The sequence below is a fragment of the Belonocnema kinseyi genome, chromosome 2, assembly GCF_010883055.1.
Source record: "Belonocnema kinseyi isolate 2016_QV_RU_SX_M_011 chromosome 2, B_treatae_v1, whole genome shotgun sequence".
Taxonomy (NCBI): Eukaryota; Metazoa; Arthropoda; class Insecta; order Hymenoptera; family Cynipidae; genus Belonocnema; species Belonocnema kinseyi.
In genome coordinates this window covers 78,523,848-78,545,582 of record NC_046658.1, presented here as the reverse complement: position 1 = coordinate 78,545,582, position 21,735 = coordinate 78,523,848, and the positions used below count along the sequence as shown (strand labels likewise).

Sequence of the window (21,735 nt, the reverse complement as noted above, 5' to 3'; positions counted from 1 at the left end):
GATGCGTGATTCTTATAGTGACATCGCTTTTGTCGCTAAAGTTACTAGGATTGGTTTTATTCGCTGATCTTGAGCGCTTAGCGTTTAACCCTCTTGCGAAGGATAGAATGTTATTATTGGTATGTGCGCACTAGTTACTAATGTCACTTCGGGTACCATTTCTGCCTTTAAGGAAGTGTTGAATTAGTCAAGTTAAAATCTTGGGCACTTAGCGTTTGATCGTTTTGAGAAGCGCGCTATATGAGTCAACGGTGTAGGCGAAAATATAACAGACCACGATCTGAACCATGATTTCTATGTTGACATCGCTTTTGTAACAAAATCTGTTGTAATTCGAGGAGCCCAAAAATCAGAGACTGTATTTCCATTGAAAAATTCTAGAAAAATTTATTTGCAGACAAAGTTGTATTTACGTGGAAGAGAGGGGTTGATTTTTGACGTTAAAGGTTGAAGCCCAAAAATCGTAACGTGTATTTTCTGGGAGCCCAAAAAAGCCCAAAAATATCCCGTTAATAAATAACTGAAAATTTTCATTTTTTTGAAGGGGGTTCATTTTGGAAGTTAAGGGTTGGTTTGGGGAAAATTTTTCTTGCGGATTTTAAGAGCCCAAAAAAGCCCAAAATTCTGGTGTAATTGAATTTTTATTATTTAGTGATTTAAAGAAGTGGAGGTGCTGGGTTAATGTAAGCTGGTACCTCCACAAGAAAATTGATTTTTTGAAAAATGTAAAGGAGCCGAAAAATTTTTATTGTAGCCCAAAAAAAGCCCAAAAATCGTATCGGGTATTTTCGAGGAGCCCAAAAATCAGCGACTATATTTCCATAAAAAAATCCTACAAAAATTTATTTGCGAACAAAGTTGTATTTACGTGGTAGAGAGGGGTTGATTTTTGACGTTCAGGGTTGAAGCCCAAAAATCATATCGGGTATTTTCGAGGAGTACAAAAATCAGAGACTCTATTGCCATTCAAAAATTCTAGAAAAATTTATTTTTTGACAAAGTAGTATCTACGTGGGTTGATTTTTGACGTTAAGGGTTGAAGCCCAAAAATCGTAGCGGGTATTTTCGAGGAGCCCAAAAATCAGAGACTCTATTTCCATTAAAAAATGCTACAAAAATTTATTTGCAGACAAAGTTGTATTTACGTGGTAGAGAGGGGTTGATTTTTGACGTTAAGGGTTGAAGCCCAAAAATCGTAGCGTGTATTTTCGAGGAGCCCAAAAACCAGAGACTTTATTCAAGCTCTAAAATGTAATAAAAGTTATTTTTTGACAATTTCATATCTGCGTGTTTCAATGGGGTTAGTTTTTTACTGTAAGGTTTGGAGCCCAAAAATCGAAGTGGGTATTTTCTGGGAGCCCAAAAAAAGCCCAAAATTCTGGTGTAATTGAACTTTTATTATTTAGTGATTTAAAGAAGTGGAGGTGCTGGGTTAATGTAAGCTGGCGCCTCCACAAGAAAATTGATTTTTTGAAAAAAGTAAAGGAGCCCAAAAATTTTTATTGTAGCCCAAAAAAAGCCCAAAAAAGCCCAAAATTCTGAGCTATGAAAAATTCAAAAATTCGATTGTGGAAGTGCTAGCTTAATGTACCTCTTATTGGACCGCTAGTGTACTATTTTAATTACTCAACATTTGTTTAAATGTTAGGTTGTGCTTCGTTTTTCTTTTTAACTGGAAATAAGAATTTTCAAACGAAAATCATCTTCAACATTCCTCATTTTCAGGCATTTTATGTTAGTTCAGCGTTTTACATCGGAAAATGATCTTTCTAATCCTAAATGATTAGATTTCAAAGGTTAAAGGTTTTCTATAAATTGAGTTTTTCGGCCTTGTAAGCTTTCTTTTCAAAAGAAATTAATATTTTAAAGGTTCATCATTTTTTAACAATTTTAGGTTAAGTTATAACATAATTATAAGAACAAATTCACACTTCAAGACAAAAATTATTCTAACTAAAGGCACAATAAAAAGTGGTTGGGGGAGTCAGCATTAAAATTTACTGCGTGGAAATTATTTCTTGAATATTCCTTCAGAAGCGACAATAATTTCATTTACAACTGTTAATAACAAACACTTATTTTCATCATTTTTCGAATACTGAATTTTTCTTTTTTAAAATCACATGTTAATTTAAAAAACCACTTTCTTATCATGTTATCGAACTATTGTTTAATATGTTTGAATTTAACTTATACCAAAATGCATGAACTTTCCACTAGAAAAAAAACTTTTTAACAAAATTTTTGAATTTTCAACCAAAATAAAGCACTTTTTATCAAAAGTTTTGAATTAAAAGAAAATTAACTCTAATTTGAGTGGATTGAAAATTTCTTGATTTTGTCTGGTTTTCCCTGATTTTTTATAACTTTCTTGATTGGCCTGACCTCTAGCAATCCAGATAAGAAACATATTTGCAACAAATTTGTGTACCTCATATTTTTAAAGATTGTGATAGTGCCGACACTTCCTGCATTACCAACAGATTTGACGAGATATTTCGATATTCTGGCTATAGCAGCACCGTCCACTTAAACTTAATCTAACAGGTTCCTATCAGTGTCACCAACCTTGTAATAAGTACACGAATCCAGTATTGAATATTCCCTTCTTTAAAATAATATTTATCATGGTATATAATTAATTTTGAATTTATTTCGTTTTTAATATTATTTAAAATCTACTTTAAATTATCACAAAAATTTTCTTTTGCTTAATAATTTGTTGTTTTCTTCAAATACTATTGGTAGCAGTGGAAGGCCCGCCATTCACTCATTTTGCGGCGTCTGTCTCACGTCGAAAGTCAACGAAACCACGCGTTGTGTGTTTCGTTATATATAATTTTTGTCGAGAAAAAGCACGAAAATGGCGTACAAAGGTCCTCAGAAGGTGCAGAAGGTGATGGTGCAGCCCATCAACCTTATCTTTCGATATCTACAAAATCGCTCGCGAGTGCAGGTTTGGTTATACGAGAATGTTAACCTAAGAATCGAGGGTCACATCGTCGGTTTCGACGAGTACATGAACCTGGTGCTGGACGATGCAGAGGAGTTCTACGTGAAGACGAAAAACAGGAAACCACTGGGCCGTATCATGCTCAAGGGCGATAATATTACGCTTATACAGAACACGAACCCTGGAGCAAATTAGACCGGCGAACATAACCTCAAAGATTCATTCCTCTGTCAACTATCTGGACAACGAGAATACGGAGTACCTGAAGATGTTGGATAAGAAGAAAATCAAGGATCCAAAAGTTTTTCCATGTGCCTGTCAACGTAGATTTTCCTTGACACTTGGATGCAGCGGGAAATCTTCGTTTCTTCTCGTGTGGTCCCAAAGTGATTCTTTGTGAAGATTTGACCGAAACACAGTGCTTTAAAACTGTTTTTCTTTTATAAATCGTGACCAATGAGTGATTATTTTGTATAATTAAATATGATCTGTGAAGTTCAGTTTATGAAGATCCAATTACAATGTTTGAATAGTCAAATTTGGTTCATGTAAAATAGCAAAGCAAGTTGTGAATTATGAATGATAGTTTCACCTAAATTATCTTTTTTTTGTTTATTGCGAATCCAGGAAGTTACGTAAAAAAGTATAGTTAAATTAATGTGAAAAGAGTGTACAAATTTTCGACTTGATTCATTAAAAAATTTGAATAATTGACGTAGTGTTTGTTTTTTTAGGTACTAAAATCCGTTTAGTTTTAAACAGATTATTTCAGTATTAATTTAAAAATTTTATAATTTTCGATTTTCTTTCATTTGCAATCGAGTTAATATTTTAAGGTGGCTACAAGTTAAGTACTTTACAATAAATTTTAGTCAGAATTGAAATACGAAAGGATTTTAACATTTATTTATGTTTCAGGAGGAAAAGGTGCATGTTCCTCGTTCATCGACCGATGCTTTGCATTTATTGGTGAAAATGCTGTCGACACTGTGAAAACTCCTGCTTTTTGTAATTTACCCAAGGATGCTTTGATCAAATTGATTTCTTCAGATTATCTTGGTTTGGAGGAAGAAGACGTTTGGAGAGCAGTTTTGAATTGGGCCAAATATCAGGTAATTTAACCACAAAATTCTTGGAAATTAAAAAGAAAATCCAAATTTACGTGAAACATTAGTCGTTAAAAATACAATAGTTTCACATTTTTTAAAGTCTACATTCTTTATTATATTTAAATTCTTATTTGACGCTCAAAATTAAAATTTACCTTCAAAATTCTTGAAAATTAATTGAAAACGATCTTCCAAGTTTATTTTAAACGTTCATCGTTAAAAATATAATAATCTAAGAATTTTCAAAATTTGATAAGGTTTAAATAAAAGTTTTCAAATTTATAGCATTCATATTTAAAAGAAACTTTTAATTGAATACTTTTAGATTCGAAAAATATACAATGTGAATTTTTTTAAATTAGAAAGTTTTCAATTTAAAAATTAAATCATTTAAAATCTGTAATCTTAATTGAATATGCTTTTATTGAAAGTTTTCTAACGTTTATGGTTTCAAAACAAAAAAAAGGTGCAAAATTAAAACGATTTTGATTCACGGCTTTTATATTTCGCAGAAACTTTTAATTTCAACAGTTTTTTAAACAATCAATTGATTTTTTATCATTTTGAATCATGATATTTAGTTTTTTTAAGGACATAAAAAATTAAATATTAGTATCGTTTGAAATCGACAATTTTTGCAGAAAAAAAATCTGCTTAGTTCAATAATGTGCATATAAATTATGATGATTTAAAAAATTTAACTATAGGTTAAGGATTAAAAAGTGAATAATAATCAATTTGATAAGACGATTCGGAATCAATTCAAAATTTAAGAATTTCCATATTTCAACGTTAAAAATTACACTGTTTCAATTGGAAAGTCTAACTAATAAACAATTGTAAACCGCCACATTGAAAGTTTATAAGATATTTCTAATTTTAAAGTAACTTCATAATAAAATATTCACAATTAAGGGCTTTTATTAAATATAAAATATTGTTTTAGTTTAATGTTTCACATTTTTCAATCAAGAAACCTAAGAATTGCTCAATATTTATTTTTTATTTTATTCGTGTCGAATTTCAATGCAAATAGCCCGCGTCCTAATTTGAAACAATATATAGATTTTTGAAGATTTAAAAAAAACCGAAGCTTTTTAAGAATTATAAAAAGGCTTCATAAAAACTGTTTTCTTAAGATTCCTGGAAATTTTGGTAATGACTTTTTATTTACTTTTTAATTAGTTTTAAGATAATATTTAAAAAGATTTAAAAAGAGTTCCAAAATCGTCACAATCGAATCTGGAAAATTTTAAGTAAATATTTTTCATTGTACAGGATTTAAGAACAAACTTTAGGACGCATTCGAATCATTTTAAAAGTAGTTTTTAATTTCTGAGAAAATTTCGAAAATAATTTTAAATCTGAACGGATGTAAAACAAAATTTTGATGTTTCAAGATTTTGAAATAAAATTTGACGCTTTTAAAGGATTTTTAAACTATTTAAAATTAAAATAATTTAACTTGTAATTTAAGAAGTGTTTAGATTATAACAAAGATGTAATCGTTGAATTTTTAATATTTTCTAGCTTAAATTTGATTAGAATGATTTACAGTTCAGTCTTTATTACTTCAAATGGAAACATTTCTAGCTTTTAGTTTGAATTTTTTAATTTCATTGACTTTGAGAAATGCTTACGAACCTGGAAATGACCGGGAATTTATAAATGCTATTTAAACAGCCACCCTGTGTTCAGAAACTATGTAAAATAAATATTAAGAATTGCAATTTTTTGAAGTTAGTTCATATTTAAATAATTTGACACTAAAAATCCGCATCCTGGAGAAATTTGAGTTCTGAAAACTGAATAATCTACAATTGAAATCATTTCAAAAATAACAATTGGAATAAAAATGGTTCCAAACTGCATATTTTCTAACTTAATTAATTAAACTTAATAATTTATAATATTAAGTCGTTCAAAGTTGTAAAATGTGAAAATTAAGAGGATTTTCTGAAAATTGAGAAATTTAATTTGAAACATTAATTGTTAAAAATAAAATAATTTCCAATTAACATCAAAGACTGAAAATTTTAAGTTCTAGATGTTTAAAATTGCGTAATCTGAAATTGTTGTGAAACCATTTCAAATTATATAATATTGAATCAAATTTTAATTCTGAAACGTTCAAAATAAAATAATATGCATTAAAATTAAAAGCAGTTGCTATTGAATATGCTTTTATTGAAAGTTTTCTTCAGTTAAAGATTCATAATTTTTGTTTGAAAATTCATAATTCTCATTGGAAATTTTACTATTTTGTTAAACATTGTTTTATTTATTTTTTTTTTTTTAAATCCATCTTTTTTTATTTGAAAATTCGACTATTTGGTTCAAAATGTATATATTTTCTTAAAATTCCACTTTTTTGATAGAAGATTATTCATCTTTATTGAAGATTTCTCTTTTTGCTTTAAAAATTCAAATATTTCGCTGAAAGATTCATCATTCTTACACAAAATTTTCAGTTTTATTGATAATTTTACTATTTTGATGAATTTTTTTTATTGGAAATTGAACTATTCCTTTTTTGGTTGAGAATTTATATTATTGAATCAACAATTTAACTGTTTGGTTGAAAATTCGTCTTTTTTTGCCAGAAAACTATTCTTTTTTGTAGAACGTTTAATTATTTGGTTAAAAATTCATTTACCTGTTTGAAAATGCAATATTTTTATTGGAAATGTTGATTAAAAATTTCAATTGGATCCCTAGAAACTAAAAAAGAGACATTATTTAAAGTAAACTTTCGAGAGTTTCAATTTCAAGCAAGTAGTTTTATTTTGATTCAAAATGATGACTTTTCAGCTAAAATAATGAACATTTAACTGGAAAAATGAATTTTAAACCAAACAGATCAGTTGTTAATCAAGATGATTAATTTTCTACAAAAAATACGTTTTTCCAATAAAATAAATGAATTTTTAACCAAGAAGATTAATTTCTACCAAAAATACGAATGTTTAACTAACGAAGATCAATTGTGTAGCAAAAATGAAATAGTTAAATTTTCACATGGAAAAATTAATTTGAAAAAAAAAACAATTTTTAATACAATAGTTAAATACAGTAGCATTCTGTAAGAAATCCCTTGATGTAAAATTTAATATATTCCCTAAAATTCTCTAAAAATTGGTTTAAATCCCTTAAAATCGTAAAAATTTATTAAAATAAGTACTAATTACTTAGAAATTACATTATCTTTTCAGTTTTAATTCGAAGAAAACCTCCAGATGTACTTTTAAAGGAACTTCAGTCAATTCAAATAAATTGTTAACAGTCGATCATACTTATCCATTAATAATTTATCAAAAGGGGAACTTTTCGAGAGCGTGCCTAATTTTTCTGTCTTAAATGAAAAATTTTTCTTTATAATTCAACTCTTGAAAAGTTGTCTTTTTTAGTTGAAAATTTTACTTGAAATTTGACTCCTATTTTTAGTTGAAAACGCATGTATTTTGTTGTCAATTCACTTTTTTTTTGTTAGAAATTAAATCTTCTTGGTTGATAATTCATCTTTTTTATTTAAAAAAGAAATTGAAAATTTGAAGTTGGAAATTTATCTTCTTTAATTGAAAATTCACCTTTTTTATTGGAAACTGATCTGTTTAGACAAAAATTAATTCTTTTGTTTAACTGAAACTTTAACTGTTACATCTTTTATTAAAAATTTATCTTTTTAGTTCAAAATTAAACTATTTGTTTGAAAATTTCGTTATTGAGGAAAGCTAATTTATTGTATTGAAAATTTAAGTGTTTTTTGAAAAAATCGTCTTACTAGAAAATGAATTTTCTGGTTTGAACATTCATATTTTTATTTACAAATTCTTCATTTTGGTTGCAAATTTCTTTGTTTTTTAGGTGGCATATTAAGTTTCTTTACTGAAAATTTAACTGTTACATTTTTGGTTAAAAATTCAATTATTTGGTTGAAAATTGAGCTTTTTTTAGGTGAAAATTGAATTCTTTGATAGAGAATTAGTCTTCTTGTTAAAAAAATTAATCTTTTTGTTTGAAAATTCATCTATTCCAGTTAAATATTCATAATTTCTGTTGAAAATTTCTTTATTTGTTTATTGGAATATTAATATTTTTAACTGAAACTTTAACTATTTCATTTTTGTTTGAAAAGTTATCATTGCTTGTGCAAAATTCAATTATTTGGTTCAAAGTGGATCTTTTTTAGATTAAAATTGAACTACTTGCTTCAGAATTCCTTTTTTGTTGAGAAATAATCTTTTTTTGGTCAAAAATTAATCTTTTTGATTAAAAATTCAACTATTAGGTTGAAAGTTCATCTATCACGTTGAAAATACAATATTTTTATTTAAAAAGTTAGGATTTTTACACGGTTTAAATTTAATTTAATATAATACCCACATTTTTTTTACCTAAATGTGCACTGAATTTTAGGTATGCTAACATGAAATAATAATTGGAGTTATTTTTCAAATTCATGGACTTTAGAGACAAATTCAAGAAATGATTAAGTATGTTTTTTGTATTATGTAATAACATAATTAATTGACAATGCTAATATATTTAGAAATATCTTGTGATAAAAATTGTTAAGGCTTTCTGAAATCTAAATTCAACATTTTAATTGGATCCCTAGAAACTGAAAAACAAAATTGTATCACCGGTGCTTATGAAAAAAAAACTGCAAAATAAAGCTATGAAGAAAAACATTTTTCAAAGACGCCATAAAAAATAAATTGTTTATTAGGTCTTTGTGAAAAAATCATTGTTTTAAAACACCCTGAAGAAGAACACATCTCACTAAAATGCAACGAAAAAAAAAAGATATTTCGGTAAATGCTGAGGAAAAACTTTATACCTATAAGCGCCGTGAAAAGAAACCGTACTCATGAAAAAGCCCGGGGAAAAAACCTTATTTTTGAAAAAGCCGTGAAAAAGGCCGTATTCGTTAAAACTTTTCATTCAATTGTTTTACTCCAAGAAAAAAACTATAATAATCATTTTGCCGTAAAAAAAGTATTATTGGAGGACTATGCAAAAAACTATAAATAAATATCAAGTTAAAACAGCGTGTTTTACGCTGCCACACAGTGGTCAAAAATCAGAAAAAGGTGGCCAAAATTAGAAAATGTTCGTAAAATGGGCCAAATTCGATTACTTGCGGGTTTTTGAGGTCGCTAATTGTGAATCCGATATAAAAAATACCGGAAGCAAAGTGGCGGATCCAATATGGCGGACGAGTATGCCTAATAAACTTTCGATTCTTCTCAAAATTGGTATAACGGGGTTTTGAAGGCCACTGATTGCGAATCTGAATTCAGAAGTGATAAATACTAATATTCAAGATGGTGGATTCAAGATGCCGGTTCCAAAATTTGAAAAAAAAGAGATATACGAGCTTGAAAATCTATACTCGGGGTTTTTGGAGTCGCTGCTTACGAATTTCAAGTCACTAAATTAAAATTAGTGGATCAAATTTAGTTTACATTGATACGTAAATCTTCGAAATCGTAGATGAGATTTTAAATACTTTGATTTCAGTAATGTAAGCATTTATGGAATTCATGGATTACGCAAAGTAAAAGTAAATTTAAAAAAATTCATCAACATTTCAGCCACAATTTATGTGTCAGTGTTGGCCATATGAGATCTATTTTGAAGACTTACGAGAATCTAATCGTAGATCAGCGATCGTAATCAGCGATCGTACAGATTTTCAAACTCATTTATCTCTTTTTTCTAAATTTTGAAATCGCTATCTTAGATCCGCCATCTTGAATTGAAATTTTCGAAATTCTGACTTCATATTCGAAATCAGCGACCCCAAAAACCCCCGAGTAAGTATTTTCAAGTAAATTCATTGAACAGAAAAATACGTGCAACGAAGGGTTAATCTAAAAAATACAGGCATTTAATGTTAAATTATATATCATATTTAATTATTAATAAAATAATAAACCATTATAATTATAACAACAGGAAAAAGTAATTATTTACTTGATGAAACGATGTGAAAAGATTTGCTTCCAGAGTGTTTGCATAAGTATTTTTTGACAATGCCTTCTTAATAAGTTACTTATCACGGTATTTTCATGAATAAGGGTTTTTTTCAAGGCGTTTCCACAAAATAGGTCTTATATTACGGTCATTCAATGATGCTCCGGTCATTTTGAGTCAAGAAAGAAAAAATCGTACTACGCGTTTTTGAGAAAAAATCTTTTTTTCATTTTTAACAATTAAAAACTTAATTTTTCTCAAAACCACGCAAAATATGAATAGATGTTTAGAGTTTAAAATTGTTCAGCTTCCTAAAATTGATTAAATAGTAACCTTTTATGATATATATCTTGTTTTATTTGATAAACTTTTCCTAAAATATACAAAAAGTTGATAAAATTCGACTAAAATTGCACTTCTTTAACGAGCTATAACATTTTATTTTTGTAAACGTTTGTTTTTAGTTCACTGACTATATAAAGAATATGTTCCTGAGCTTCAAAGTAGGCAAAAATTGGTTTTTTTTCCTAAAATTGAAGAAATATCATTTTTCTAGAAACAAAGAAAAGTAGGAATGGAGCAATTAATAGTTCTAAATTGTTCCTCTTCTCAAAATCTATAAAAATTACCATTATATCGCTTTTCTATATATATTTTCTGAATTTGTTTAAATATACAATATAAATATATTGGAAAGGTATCATTTTAAAGATTTCATGAAAGAGGACGAATTTGAATATTGATATTCAATTTTGAAAAAAGTTTTTAAAAATAAACTCTTCAAGTTCGTCAAACTAAATGCTATTTTAGTGGCTTTAATATAATTTGCACACGTTTTTTTTTTAGAATTTTTGTTCAAATACACAAGATCTACATCTGGCAAGGGTACATTTTTATAGATTTTGAAAAAAGGAACAAATTTTGAATTATTCCTGCTTTGCTTTGTTTTCGCAATAAAGAGATGTTCAATTGGTAAAAATGATATTTCTTCAATTTTAGAGATAAAACCAATTTTTCTGTACTTTGAAGTTCAGGAAACTTAATAATCTTATGGAACCTATTCTTTACATAGTCCGTAAACTAAAAATAAACGTTCTTAAAAATTAAATGCTATAGTTGGTTAAACTAAATACTATTTTAGTCGATTTTTCTATATTTTTAGAAAAATTTATTAAATAAAGCAAGATATCAGGAAAGCGTACCATTTAATAGATTTCAAAAAGCTGAACAATTTTGAACTCTAAACTGATTTTTTTCTTTTTTATTATTATTAAATTTTATTATTTTTATTATTAAATTTTCTTTTCTCTTTTAGGAGAGAAAAAGTGTTTTTCTTTATTTTATTTTTATTTTCAAATTTGATCAGGAATATTTTATGGTGGTTTTCCAAATTTGGTCATTGGATTCTTGGTTTTATTTTAAGGAATTCTGCACATTAATTTGATTGTTGGACATGAAATAGAATTCTAAATTGGACTTTAATCTCATTTAAATTTCTTTAATTTTGTACTTAATCGAGGCTAGTCGTGTTCCGAGTCGATTGTTTAAAAACAAATGAAAAATATTTGAATTACTCCTTACTTAAAAAATTATACCTGGAAAAAGCTGGAATTCTCAAGGATTTTGTTTCCAGGATTTTGAGTAGACTACTAGCGATCCCAAGACAATAGGTCGGATCTACTTAGTTTTGATCCAGAACTATCAAAACCCTATACCTTATTTTTTGCGAGACCCTTATTTCTATTCGAAACTTCACACTGAAATTGAGAATTATGAAATAAACCATATTAAAAGTTTAAAAAATTGCTAAATGGACTTATATAATTGATTATACTATTATATCTAACAAATACAAAAGATAAATAAATTACCATTTTTACTATCTGTTAATACCAACGCAAAGAATTTTTCACCTTCAGTTGCGAAAGCGTTTTTCAAAACTTTTTTATCCAAAATAAAAAATTACTTTTTATTTTTAAAGTGTTTCGAAAATTTAAAATTCTACAATTTAAGCAGCTTTGATTTTGAAACATTCAATGTACTTTAAAGTAGTATCTAATTCTTTTTAAATTAATCAAAAGCGCTAATGCAACTTCAATTCCTTTGAATTTTAAGTCATCAATTTTTAAAGTTTCTAATTTTTTCTATTTTTCAAACTTTTATTCTGAAATAATTTTATTGACTTGCTTGGTTCAAATACTTTGTATTTCAAGCTCTGTCAAGTTATAAAAAAACGGCTTTTCCGAGCCCTTCCAACTGGATTTTTTTTAAAGCAGTCATAAATTTCCTCTGAGTTTCTCGTCGAAAAAAATTGGTAGATTTTGAAAAAGGTCAAGCGATTCTCGGTCACGCTGCACCTGTGGATTGTGGAGACCCCTGGAGTAGACAGTGTCTACTAGGCACCCTCTAAATGTTTAAACTTTGAAAATTGAACACTTTAGGCAGGTGTGACACAACCTACTCAGCATTGGACAGAGGAAGAAAAAGCCAGAGTTTGTCAACACTTGTCCGGAGTGATTGGCCACGTTCGTCTTTTGCTGATCGACAGCCAAGTATTCGCGGAGGAAGTTGAGCCAACTGGAGCAGTCCCAATTGAATTGTCCTTGGAGAGGTACGAATTTTTCAAAACCCGTCAATCGGTCACCTCGAAAAACGTAAGGTACGATTTTCTGGGTACTTATTCCATTCCAGGTGTTTTCTCATTTTTTAAATTTTCATTCAGGTACAGGTATGCAGCTTTGCCGAAAAAATTCACCGAGGTGTGCACCGACAAACGACTGACACCCAGGGTTAGTCCTTTCATGTTTCCCGGGTCTCAGATTCTCTCTCGAAACAAAATGCCCTTCCAGCGTTTGCTCAATCAGTGGTTTGGCGTTCCCAAGCAAACGTGGCAATTGGTTTATCGGTAAGTCTAAAATAGGATATTACTTTTTAAATATTTAAACTTTGCAAAGTATACTTTTTTTTACACAATTCACAGATTAAGAAGTTGTTTAACTCGAAATCCTAGCGGCTCGACTTTAAAAATGCCACTAAAAAGTAACTTTTTCATTATTTTAACATTTTTTCCTCATTTAGCTTATTTAGTCGTTTCATATTGGATTGGCTTTTGGCAATTAAATTGTCTGCGCTTTCCGAATCTGAAATCGAAATTTTTAAATTTTGCACTATTAAATTTACATAGCTCAAAAAAGATGTAAAAATTTTGCCAAGTGATAACTCTTGTTTACTAATATTTTTTGTATTTTGTTCTAGTTGTTTTTACGGTTATATGACTTTTGTCATTTAGAGCCGTTATAGACTCTTAAAAATGTATTAAGAAAACGGTTTATTTTTTAATTATTATAAAAATAAAACTGGATTTTTGTAATTTTTAGGAGAAATGGTTTAGGTTTTATTTTAAAAGAATAATTTAAGTTTTTATGATTTCAAAATGTGGGGTTAAAGAACATGGAAGACTTTGAGACAATAATATTTTTGAGTTTTCAGTGTTTAGAAATTTTTTAGGTAAGCTGAATTTTGTCAGGCTATCGAAAGAATAAAAAACAGATCTTAAGGCTTATGGAAAATTTTTAAATGATTGTTTTGAAAGGAATTTCAAGAGAAAATTGAAAAAAAGATCACAAAACATTTTTCATTATTTCCTAAACATTTTTAAAAGTGTGTAAAAGATTTTAAGGCAAACTTTTGCAATTTCGCTATATTAAATAATTTTAGAAAAAATTTAAGCAAGTTTAAGAGATATTCTAAAGTTTTTAGACGATTCAAAAATAACTGAAACTTGTTAAGATTTTTTTAGAATTTTGTAAAGTTTTTCGAAAACGAAAGACATTTTTGGAAGGTAAATAAAAAATGCAAGGAAAATTTTAATAATTTTTAGAGATTAGAAGGTTTAGAAGGTCTGACAAGATTAATAAAAAAAAGAATTTTCCCTATATTCGTGTGAAAGTTTTAAATTATTTTTTATTTTTAAAAATAAACTTTAAGAGAAAATTAAAAAAGGCTTTTAAACATATGAAAGGATTTTAAAACAAAGTTTACAAAATTTTAAAGCAAAATGTTTCAATTTCGTAAGATTATAACATAAAAACAAATAAAAAATCGAGTAAATTCAAGAAATATTTAGTAGAATTGAAGGGATTCAAAATGAATTAAAAACCTTAAAAGATTTTTAGAAATGCTCTGAAAATTTCTGGAAAGATTTAGAAGATTTTAAGGTATTAAAAAAAAAATTTGAGAAAAATTTGAGCGTGTTAAAAATATTTACATGAATTTAAGGCGTTTTGAATAAATTAGAAATATTTGAAAACTGAGAAACATCATTGAAAATTTATAAAATATTTCTTGATTCCTTTTCAACTTTTTAAAGTTCTAAATATCTTTTAAAAAGACACGAATTTTTCATAATATTTTGTAAAATCCTATAAAATAAATTCTTTAAAATATTCTAGATGCTTTTCTGACAAGTCTGAAATATTAAAAAATCTTTTTTTCTTTCAAGAATTTTATGAAAACTATATTTTGATTAATTTAAAAACAAACTGGTAATAATTATTTTTTTGTTCTCAATTCTCAGAATTTAATTTTAACATGGATTTATTATAACACTTCGAAAAATTATTTTTAATTAATTTGAGTGTTGACAAAGATAAGAAATATTCGTTAATCGTCTTTCTTTGAGAGTGACTGCAAATTTTAAAATGTTTTTTTGCTTCATTACAAAGTCTGTTTGATTAAAAAAAAAAAAATTATATTTAAGAGTTCGTTATTTAATCGGAATAGAAAACAATATTTTATGATTTATCATATTCCTTGGTTGTAATATATAATAATTATATTTATTATGTAGTAGCATTATGTTGCAAAACGGCAATATAGAAAGATTTGTTCATCATTATATTTAAAATTGGTTGAATATCCGGAATCAATACTAAATAACGAAAAAATTACTAACAAATCCACAAATTAGCGAAAAAAATGGCCAAAAATATAAATTGACTAATTATAAATTGACCGAATTATGAAATAAATGAATTGTTAAATTCTTATCAATATTTCTATTATTGAAATTTTAAATTGTCAAAAATAATTAATAAATGATTAATTAAATTGTTTACCTCATTTAGAATTTCCAAAATAGCTTACAAATTAGTAATCAATTCACCATGTTCACCAGTTCTAAATTTCGGGAATTAAAATATTTGTGGGAATTTAATCATTCGTTTATTTTATAATTCTGTCTCGAAGTTTGTGAATTTTAGTTTCGGATATTTTTAAATTCGGGATTATATTTCATGTCAATTAAAAATCCTGTCGTTATTTAAAATTATGGAAATTCTATAATTTGCTAACAATATTTATTTTTGGCGATTTTTTTCATTCATTTGTGCATTCGTTATTTACTTTTTTTTTAATTATTTTTTTATAAGTTCTGAATATTCATGCAATTTTTGTTTTTGTTTGAATTACATCAATTATGTCGCCTTTTCCTCTATTGAGGAAAATAATAAGTAATTACATAAGTCTTATTTGTTACCTAACTCTACACTATGAAGAAAAAATTATTTTTAACGGTTTTTCATATATAGTTTGTAATTTTTATGCATTTTTCCTATGGTAATGCATGATTTTTTAGAACAAAGTTACTACTAGCGCTGCTACATTACCGTTTTCAACTCTCGAAATATTTTAGGGTATTTTTAAAGGTTCCGAAAAATGTTTAATAGATTACAATAATTTTAAGGAATTCTTAAGATTTGAGGGTATTTTTAGAACTTCTAAGGCATTTTCAGGAGCTTTGAATTTGAATTATTTTAGGGAATTTGAATAGATTCCAAGAAATTGTTGTATTAATTTAATTAATTTGAAGTGATTTTAAAGCTTTTGACATATTTTAGGATAAAGAGTTTTCTGGAATTTCTGAAGATATGGAACGATTTTAGAGAACATATGAGGTTTTAAAAGATTTGACGTTATTTTGTAATATTTTTGAGGATTTCAAGGGATTTTAGAACTCTCCATGTATTTTAATACATTTTCCATGATTTCAGAAAATATCAAGGAATTTTATAATATTTTAGTGCATTTTAAAAAATTGATTCATGAGAAGTGAGGTATTTTGTGAGTTTTAAAGATTTGGAATTCACCCTGAATTCTTTGGAATTCTCTTGAATTTTATGAATTTACTTGAAGTTTTGTAATTCACTCGAATTTCCATAAATTTACTTTTTTCTACTTAATTTAAGGGATTTTTTGAAAATTTTCAAAAGTTTTAATTTAATTGATCCTGCGGATCAATTGATACAATGATTAAAGGATTTGAAATATTTTAAAGCGTTTTTGTTTCAAATTTCCAAAGCATTTTCAAGAGATTTAAACAACTTTAATGGATTTCTAGGGCTTTTAATAATTTTAAAGGATTTTAATATTTTAATGGATTTCAACAAATTTTTCACCAGGCATGAGTGATTTCGTAGGGGTTCCAAGATTTGAAGAGATTTTCGAATATTTTGTACAATTCATTTGTAATTCGCCCTGAATTCTTATTAATTTATCCTATAACCTTAACAAAAAATTTGACCAAATAAATTAATTTTTACATGTTTTTCAATGGTTTTCGATTCACTTGATTACATTTTAAGTTCAGGTTGATTTTTTAAGAATTTCATCTAATTATTCTCATTTCTTTTAAATTTCTCTAAATAGACTTAAAATTTATTGTGACCAATAAAATTTTTTCCGATTCTTAAAATTATTCCAATTTATTTTAAATCTTTTGAATTTATCTTGAATTGTTCTGTAATAATTACTCACTTCTTGTGTTAGAAATTAGTAGGATTTCAAAGATTTGAAAGGATTTAAAACTTTTTTGGAATTCTACCTAAATTCTTTTAAATTTCTTTGGAAATCTCTTGATTTTTTTATTAATTTACTTGTATTCTTTTGAATGCACACAATTCTACTTAATTCAGTGAATTTATTTGAATTTTCAAAAGTTTTTATTTAATTGATCTTGAAGTCTATTAAACTGACCTTGAATTCTTGGGTATTTCATCCAATTCTTTCAATTTCCTTGAATTTTTCTAAGCTTATTTTAAATTTACTGAGTTAAATTAAGTCTGTGAAAATTGTTTTCAATTCTTTAGATTTTTTTTTAATTCACCTTGAATTTTTATGAATTTCATTCAAAATTCTTCTCTTAGATATTAAATTTCTCTGAATTCAATCCAGTTTTACGAAATGAATAGAATAAAAAAAATATGTCGAGAAAAATGACCATTTTTTATATTTAACATTCCCGATGCTCGTCAATAACAAGAAAATTGTTGAAATCGTCTAAGTTACATAGAGAAACGATGTTTCTATATTAGCCAATAAACAAAACAAGATTTTATAGACAAATTATTTGTTGAAAAAATGTTTTCTACGATTTTCTATAATTATACGGATTTTCAAGTTATATTGCAGGAAATTTGAATTGAAAGAATATTATATGAAAAAAAATTTCTCTTAAGATTATGATTGTTTATATTATAAACAAATTTAATGAACAAATGCATTATTCGGGCATTTGTCGGCAGAAAAATTCGGTTTTTTCAATGCCAGTCTTTTCAGTTGGGATCTTCATGAAAATTTCAGCAACATTCATAATAAGTTCATCAATTTTGTGGTTTCTTTAAACAAATTTAATGAACAAATGCATTAATCAGGCATTAGTCCACAGAAAAATTCGTTTTTTTCTGAGTTAATTACTCTTTTTTTTTGTTCAATTTAATGATTTTTTAAAACTAATTTAATAACCAAATGCATTGATCAGGCATTTGTGGACAGAAAAATTCATTTTGTTCTATTTGAACATTTTTAATTAGGAACTTCATGATAACTTCAGTAAAGTTAATAATTTTTCGATCAGTTTAATGATTTTTTAAAACAAATTTAACAAACGCATTATTCGGACATCTGTAGACGGAAAAATTCGTTTTTTTCGATGTCAGTCTTTTCAGTTAGGAACTTCATGATGATTTCAGCAAATTCATAATTGGTTAATAAATGTTATAATTTTTTTAAACAAATTTTATAAGCAAATTCATTGGCGTCTGTTTATGGAAACATTTTTGTCAAAATCAGTCTTCTTAATTGGGAATTTATTGATAATGGCCGAAACATTCAAAATTAGTTGAATAATTTTATGATTTGTTTTCAAAAATCATAAAAATTTTCAACTCATCGTGAACGGTGCTGAATTTATTATGGAGATCCCAATTAAAAGTCTGACATCGAAAAAGAAAATAATTTTTCCGTTTACAGATGCCCCAATAATACATTTTTAAATTAAATTTGTTTTTAAAAAATCACAAAATTAATGAAAAAGTTATGAATTTTGCTGAAGTTATCATCAAGTTCGTAATTCAATAAGTTGACATAGAAAAAAAAACGATTTTATCTGTATACAAATGTCTGATTAATGCATGTGTTTATTAAATTTGTTTAAAAAATCATTAATTTGGCTGAAGTTATTATGAACTTCCTGATTAAAAAAGTTGACATAGAAAAAAACGAATTTTTTCTGTAGATAAATGCCTGATTAATTCATTTGTTGATTAAATTTGTTTAAAGAAATCATAACATTCATCAACTAATTATGAATGTTGCTGAAATTCTAATAAAGTTCCCAACTGGAAAGACTGGCATTGAAAAAGACGAATTTTTCTGTCGAAAAATGCCTGATTACTGCATTTGTTCATTAAATTTGTTAATAATATAAACAATTACCATTTTAAGAGAACATTTTTTAAAATATAATATTGTTTCCATTCAAATTTCTTGCAATATAACTTGAAAAAACGTATAATTATCATTGTGACTTCTTGTTTTTCAGTAGAAAAAGTTGATATAAATTTAGAAAGTCAACTTGAAGAATTAAGAAAAGCTTTTAAAAGTACCCAGGTATCTTAAACGCTGAAAATTCAGGTACTTTTGGAATATTTAAGAAATTGTTTGCATTTTTTATATAATGACGGATTTGGATTTTGGTCATAAAATTAATTCGATGGCTGATCCTTCACACTCTAAAAGATTGAAAAAAAAAAACAGTAGTAGAATTCTCTTCTTAGTGTGTTTAACTGTTTTTTTAAATATTTAAATATCTATATTTGTAATTAAACTTGTTTAATTACATTTTAATTGTTATTTTATCAACAGGAAAGGTTTTTATTTTCAGTTTTTTTAATTGCATGTTATTAAACTACAAATATTTGTTACAATTAAAAATATATTTTTTAGTTTTCTTACATTTGTTATTAACACGTTTTGAAACGTTTAAAATAAAAAAAACTATAAATAATTTTTAAAAAGCATAAAATGAAAGAAAAAAAAGATAACTGTCATACCACCAGGTCTATGTCGTGGATTCTGGATAACGCTAGGAGTGGTATAATTAGCTAAATTCAAAAATAGATGTTTTAATTTAAATATAAATGTATTGCCTTTCTACGTATATATACTAGTATACCGAAAACCTATCCAATATGAATCCAGATATTGACAGTGACCTTGAAAATATTGAAAACCCGGACATCTCTTTGAATTTGTCACGAGAACCTTCATTTTAATTTTTTTGCTTTTAAAACATTTGTTTTAGAGGGTGCTGGCTTCACCGAAAAACCCGGAAAAAATGATTAAAATAATTTTTGTCAATTTAGAAAAGTAATCGCTAATTTCTGCACAGTCGTAGAGCATATAAGTGTGTTTATTAGGTTAAGGATTCATTGACTTATTTAAAAATTCAGCTACTTGGTTAAAAGTTAAACTCATTTATTAAACATTCATTTTTTTATTGAAGATTCATAATTTTAGTTGAAAATTCATATATGGTTGAAAATGTAACTACTTTCATGAAAATCAATTTTTTATCTAAAAATTGAACTATTCTAGTAGGAAATTCAACTATTTTGTTAAAAACTAAGTTTTTTGTGAAGAATTCGATTTTCAAGAGAAAATTGAACTATTCTATCTTTTGTTGAAAATTCATTTTCTCCTTCTTTTTCAATTCATATTTTTGTCTCTAATGAGCCGAAAAGTGAGGTAATTCGGAAGTCATTTTTTTAATGAAATCTTTTTCATGCTTTTTTAGCATAATCGATTTTTCCTAAGAAAATACATCTATGTTCAATCCCAAATAAAAAATTTATCTTTTTAATGAAATTTCAACTATTTGTCTGAAATTGGCATTTTTTACTTAAAAATTCAACTATTTGTTTGAAAATTTATTTGCTTGGTGGAAAATTTGTCCTTTTATAGAAAATTAATCTCTATGGTTAAAAAATGCTCTTTTTCATAAAAAGTTTAACTATCCCAGTTGTAGATTCATCACTTTAGTATCAAATTCGTCAGTTTGATTGAAAAATAATTTCTTCAGTTGTTTAATTTTGAGTTGAGAATTGATCTTTCGTAGTTCCAAATTAAAAAATTTGAATGTATTTTTTTTAAATAGAAAATTCAAGTATATTGTTGGAAATACATGTATTTTGTTGAAAACTAGATTTTTTTATAGAAAATGATCTTTTTCTTTTAAAGCTAATCTTTGAAAATTCGAGTATTTCAGTTAAATATTGATCATTTTAGTTGAAAATTCATCTTTTGAGTTAGTAATAAAATTAGTTGGTTAAAAGTTTAACTCTTCTGTTAAAAATTTAAATTTTAACTTTTTAATTATTCAAAATTATTGTTAGTTGCAAATTCGTATTTTTTTTAGAAAACAATGTTCTCTGTTAAAAACCATCGTTTTGATAAAAAATTAAATTATTTTATTTAAATATTCATCATCTTAGTTGAAATGGATCTTTCTGGTTTGAAATTCAACTATATCCAGTCAATGATTTACAATTTTAATTGAAATTTAATCACTTTGATTGAAAATGTAACTATGTTTTTTTAATAGATTTAATGCTTTCACAATGGCTAATTTTGATAAAACGAGCTATTTTGGGTTCCAATCTTCAGATTCTAAGATTCGTAGTTTTGTACACGATTGGAACCAGAAATATATCTTTTAATGTTTTTTTAGTTAGTTTTTTTTCTTGAATATAATTTTTTTAACTGAAAATTTAACTTATTCCAATTGAATATTGATAATTATGTTTTTCTTTAAAAGTTAATCTTCTTTTCTAAAAATGATTCGTGTCGGTTAAAAGCAAGTATTCGAGTTAAATACTGATCATTTTATTTGAAAATAAATCTTTTGTTAAAAATTATTTTGTTATTATTTATCATTTTAATTAAAAATTTATTTCTTGAAAATTCATCTTTTTGGTAGAACATTAATTTTTTTAACTTAGCATTTAATTATTCAAGTATTGATTGACAATTTATTTTTTTTTTCAGTAAAAACTAATTTTTGTTAGTTTGAAAATTTAACTATGAACTGTTTTATTGGTGGAAAGTTTGGCTGTGTAATGAAAAATGCGGAAAATTTTAACAATATAAACTCATTAGACGGTGTATTTACAAAGTTTCAATGGTTTTGAAAGGACTTTAAAGAAGATGATTTTCTTAAATTCTCCTTCGTAGTTTTAATACGGATGTGACGTAATTGTATACCGACTCTCACGTTCTCTTGTGTCCTTTGCAGCAGTTTTGTAATAACTCTAAAACTGGCCGGTCATGCATCTCGAGTTTGGGGAAAAAGCCAAATAG

General features: G+C 26.4%; 2 protein-coding genes across 3 annotated transcripts in view; both read left to right on the top strand.

Annotated features, from left to right (window-relative positions):
- Positions 1 to 21,735, top strand: part of LOC117167604 — a 106,240-nt gene that overhangs the window by 69,725 nt on the left and 14,780 nt on the right. For both annotated transcript variants that reach the window (XM_033352658.1, XM_033352660.1), the window contains exons 5-7: positions 3,872 to 4,065; positions 12,483 to 12,652; positions 12,764 to 12,946. In XM_033352658.1, coding sequence (XP_033208549.1) covers positions 3,872 to 4,065; positions 12,483 to 12,652; positions 12,764 to 12,946 — 547 coding nt within the window. The remainder of the gene's footprint in view (positions 1 to 3,871; positions 4,066 to 12,482; positions 12,653 to 12,763; positions 12,947 to 21,735) is intronic.
- On the top strand, positions 2,767 to 3,660 carry LOC117167605 (probable small nuclear ribonucleoprotein E). Its single transcript, XM_033352661.1, has one exon. It carries the CDS (start codon positions 2,864 to 2,866, stop codon positions 3,146 to 3,148), a length of 285 nt encoding a protein of 94 aa, XP_033208552.1. The 5' UTR covers positions 2,767 to 2,863; the 3' UTR covers positions 3,149 to 3,660.

Excerpts from the sequence above, each read along its gene's own strand:
- LOC117167605 (XM_033352661.1), top strand. The coding sequence starts at position 2,864 with ATGGCGTACAAAGGTCCTCAGAAGGTGCAGAAGGTGATGGTGCAGCCC.